This window comes from Temnothorax curvispinosus, unplaced genomic scaffold (genome assembly GCF_003070985.1).
Source record: "Temnothorax curvispinosus isolate PA1 unplaced genomic scaffold, ASM307098v1 QBEX01017312.1, whole genome shotgun sequence".
Taxonomy (NCBI): Eukaryota; Metazoa; Arthropoda; class Insecta; order Hymenoptera; family Formicidae; genus Temnothorax; species Temnothorax curvispinosus.
In genome coordinates, this window is record NW_020227092.1 from 1 (window position 1) to 3,910 (window position 3,910).

At 55.1% G+C, this 3,910-nt stretch overlaps 1 protein-coding gene across 1 annotated transcript; it reads left to right on the top strand.

The window, feature by feature from the left end:
- The first annotated feature begins 1,137 nt into the window (after positions 1-1,137).
- Positions 1,138-2,337, top strand: LOC112467423. Its single transcript, XM_025036044.1, has one exon. It carries the CDS (start codon positions 1,138-1,140, stop codon positions 2,335-2,337), a length of 1,200 nt encoding a protein of 399 aa, XP_024891812.1.
- The last annotated feature ends 1,573 nt before the right edge of the window (positions 2,338-3,910 follow it).

Consider the following 3,910-nt stretch of genomic DNA (forward strand, 5'->3'; position numbering starts at 1 on the left):
CGAAGCCTCCAGGAGTCGACGGCACAACGAACGGTGAGTCGCATTTGCATAACTTAACTTTCGCTTTGGGGAGACCTTACACATCTCCCCTGGTCCTTCGAGCTTCGCTTTATCGCAAATCCGGGTACGGCTCTACCGCCCCCCCGAGCATCTGGTCCTTCGAGCCGGATAGTCATATCATCGCGATTAGTCTATTACCGCCGACCTTTCGCGTGTCCTTTCATTGTTCTAAGTCACCGAATCTTGTGTTCTGTAACGCGTAGTGCAATAGTGCGTGACCTTGCGGGTCTCGCAGGATCTCCCGTTTCGCAACGCTCGCTTCGCAAAGGGAATTCTCGCGTAGCATCGCGCAATCGGCCATCAGCCATCTGTAATCTACGCGAATTCGCTGAATTCTTATTCTCGCATTAACAAGGTGCAATAACGCTCGGCGTGCTGACAACTCGTGTCTCGCGCGGTATCTCTCGTGCAACGCTAGCTTCGCAACGGGGATACGCGTGCGAACTTCGTTCGTCATAGCTCGGGCCGCAGCCGTTAATCGCCTTAAAATCGAATCCGCGCTAGCCGCGGTAATTAGTCGCCATTTGATTGATTTAATCGTAACCGAAATATTCGGTCGAATATCCGAGTATTCCGGGCCAGCGATACTTTCGCGCATAGAGACAACGGCCGTGGCCTTCGATTACGGGCCGGTCTCGCGCGCGTTGTTTTTCTGTATAGTCTCGAGCATCGCTCGTGTTTACGTCGTTGCGAGGTACGTACAGCCCGACCCAGCACTTGTATTATCCCGACATTCGTGATCCGTGCGAGAGTACCATCGCTCGAAAATATTATTGTCACCGATCGAGAATATTTGCCTTTCAAACTCTGCGACGCGTGTTTATCGCGCTAATCCAACGGCTGATATTCTCCGCGTTCAACTCGAGGAATATTATCGAGAATATTCCCTCGGGACTTGCGCGAGCACCGAACGGAGCCGTCCGTTATCCCTCACCTTGGCGACCTGACTTTCGTGATTGTTTTCGCCGGGCTTCGATATTGTTGGTTCAAGTTGCCGTCGCCTCCGACTGCCTATTCGTCGTTTACCCTTCGCTCTTAGCTTCGTCTGTCTGTGGTGGACGACCCCTTTGTTACATCATGTCGAAAAACGCATATGCTCGTCGCGAAGTATGCAATCGGCGTATGCAAGAAATACACGACCTCTCCCTACAAGCCGCGACCGACGCGGCAATCCGAGCGACCTTCCTCGCTCGCTACTCGAGCGTAGCGAAGATCGCAGACGATTTTGAAGCCACCCACCTGAAGGTCATACAAGAAGCGGCGGATTTCGAGGTCGAGGACGGAATCCGAGCCAGTTTCGATAAAATGCATTACGCCGTAAAGAGTCGATATCACCGTGAAACGGGCGCGCCATTCGGAGGCGCGCCGGCACAGCCCTCGGGTCAGGCCTCGGTGGTCAAGTTGCCTAAGATCCCGCTACCGCAGTTTTCCGGCGACCTTACGTTGTGGCCTTCCTTCATCGCGTTGTTCAACGCGTCGATACACAACCAGCAGATTTCCGCGATAGAGAAATACCAGTATCTGCTGGCTTCACTCAAAGGGGAACCACTCAACGTGGTGAAAAACCTGCCGTTTTCCGATGAGTACTATCTGATCGCTTACGACTCGCTGGTCGATCGATACCGGAATAAGAGAAGGTTAGCGGACCATCACTTGAATTCGATAATCGAGGCAAAGCCATTAAAGGCGGAGACGGCCGAGGCTCTTCACCACTTATTAGATACGTTTACCGAGAACACGCGCGCGCTCGCATTGATGAAGTTTCCTACCGATTCATGGGACTTTATCCTACTGAAGTTTTTGTTAGACAAGCTTCCTTGTTCCCTTCGGGAAAAATTCGAGTCTGCTCACCGGGCTGAGGAAATACCGCGATGTACTCAACTCTTGAAATTTCTAGCGGAACATTGTCAGGTTCTCGAGGCCGTCGCGGGCCCGTCCTCCAAAACCAAGTCCACGCCGGTCTCTTCGTTCGTGACTAGCACGGCCGATTGCCCCGTTTGTAAAGAGCCTCACTACGTGTCGAAGTGCAACCAGTTTTTGAAACTCTCGCCGAGAGAGAGGCAGGCTAAGGCTCGCGACTTAAAATTGTGCTTCAACTGTCTGCGCTCAGGGCACGGATCGAAAGATTGTCCCTCCGCGTGGACATGCCGATCGTGCGGTATGCAACACCATACGCTGCTGCATTTCGAGCAGGCCAGCGTCCCGTTCCCCGCGAACGCTCCGGCGGTCACTCCGGTCGACGACCCCGCGGCGCCGGAGGATACAGACGGAAACTAGACGACCACATTGCCTTGAGACATCATGGGCGCGCGCACTTCACCACTCGTGATGTCTCTCGTCCGTTCGTCGCACGGGCGCGTTCGCGACGAAGATGTTCGTGGTCGCAGTTTTCGTTTGGACGAGGTCGAGTCTTACACACTCACCCCGTCCCGGGTCCCTTACGACTCATCGTGCACCGTCGAGTCACTATACACTCACGGTGCTTTTGGACACCGCCGTCTTGGCGCATCACCACTCGGGTGGCGCCGAACGGTAGGACCTCGTTACCGCCGTCTTGGCGTAGCACCATCGTTCTCCCGCTATCACGGAGGGCTCAGGGTGTCGCCGAACGGCTGGACCTCATTCGGAGGTCACACTTCGTCACGCGTGATGTCTCTCGTCCGCACGTCGCTTGGGCACGTTCGCGGCGAGGATATTCGCGTAATCGTAGCTCGTTGAACGAGGGCGAGGCCCTACACCCTCGCCCCGTTAACGCGCACCGTCGAGTAACCTACACTCACGGTGCCTTTGGACACGCGCCGTCTCGGCGTATCACCATTCGGGTGTCGCCGAACGGTAGGACCGCATTACCGCCGTCTTGGCGTATCACCACGTCCCTCCCGCTATCACGGAGGGCTCGTCGGGTGTCGCCAAACGGCCGAACCTCACTCGGAGGTCATATCCGTCGAGTCACACACACTCACGGCGTCATTGGATCCCGCCGTCTTGGCGTATTGCCATGGCCCTCCCGCAACTACGGAGGGTTCGTCGGGGGTCGCCAAACGGCCGGACCTCATTCGGAGGTCCTGCACAAGCTCGCTCGCTTTGAGCTCAAGTTGAACCTTCCCACACTTCGGAAACCCCTCCGACCGAGGAGGAGAAAATTGTATCGTTCGTGGCGCTCGATCCGCCTGACGCGGTGCATCCAGTGCTAGAAAAATTCTATTCAATCAAGAAAATTAGTCGAATTATAGCATACATTCTTAGGTTTGTAAATCACTTCCGTGCAAAATCTGCTCCTACGACTTTGGCCATAGATCAGTTCGAACTGCATTCCGCGCTCCTACTAGTTGTAAGGAGTGTACAGGCGGATGCTCTCCGCGATGAGATCGATCGTCTTCAAAGCGGGAGAAGGCTCCCCAAGCCACTTCTCAAGCTCGCTCCCTTCCTTGATCCGGTGGGTATTCTCAGGGTGGGCGGCCTGCTTGCAAAATCTGGATTTACATTCGAGAACAAGCACCCTGCCTTACTGCCCTGCAAACATAGGCTCACGGATCTCGTTATCGAACACGTGCACCGCACAAACATGCACCCTGGTCGGCGCACGCTGCAATACCTGCTCACGCAACATTATTGGGTCCTCGGGGTGCATCGCGCTATACAACGCGTACTCTCGAGATGTCATCAATGTTTCCGCGTAAAAACACACACTTCTCAGTCCCTCATGGCGGAACTACCGGCCGATAGGGTCCGACGGGCCAAGCCATTTTCGATCCGCGGAGTTGATTTTGCGGGACCGTTCAACATAGCACCGACCCTGCCGACCTCGAAGTCCTATCGCCGGGTCACTTCCTCACGATGGAACCGCTCG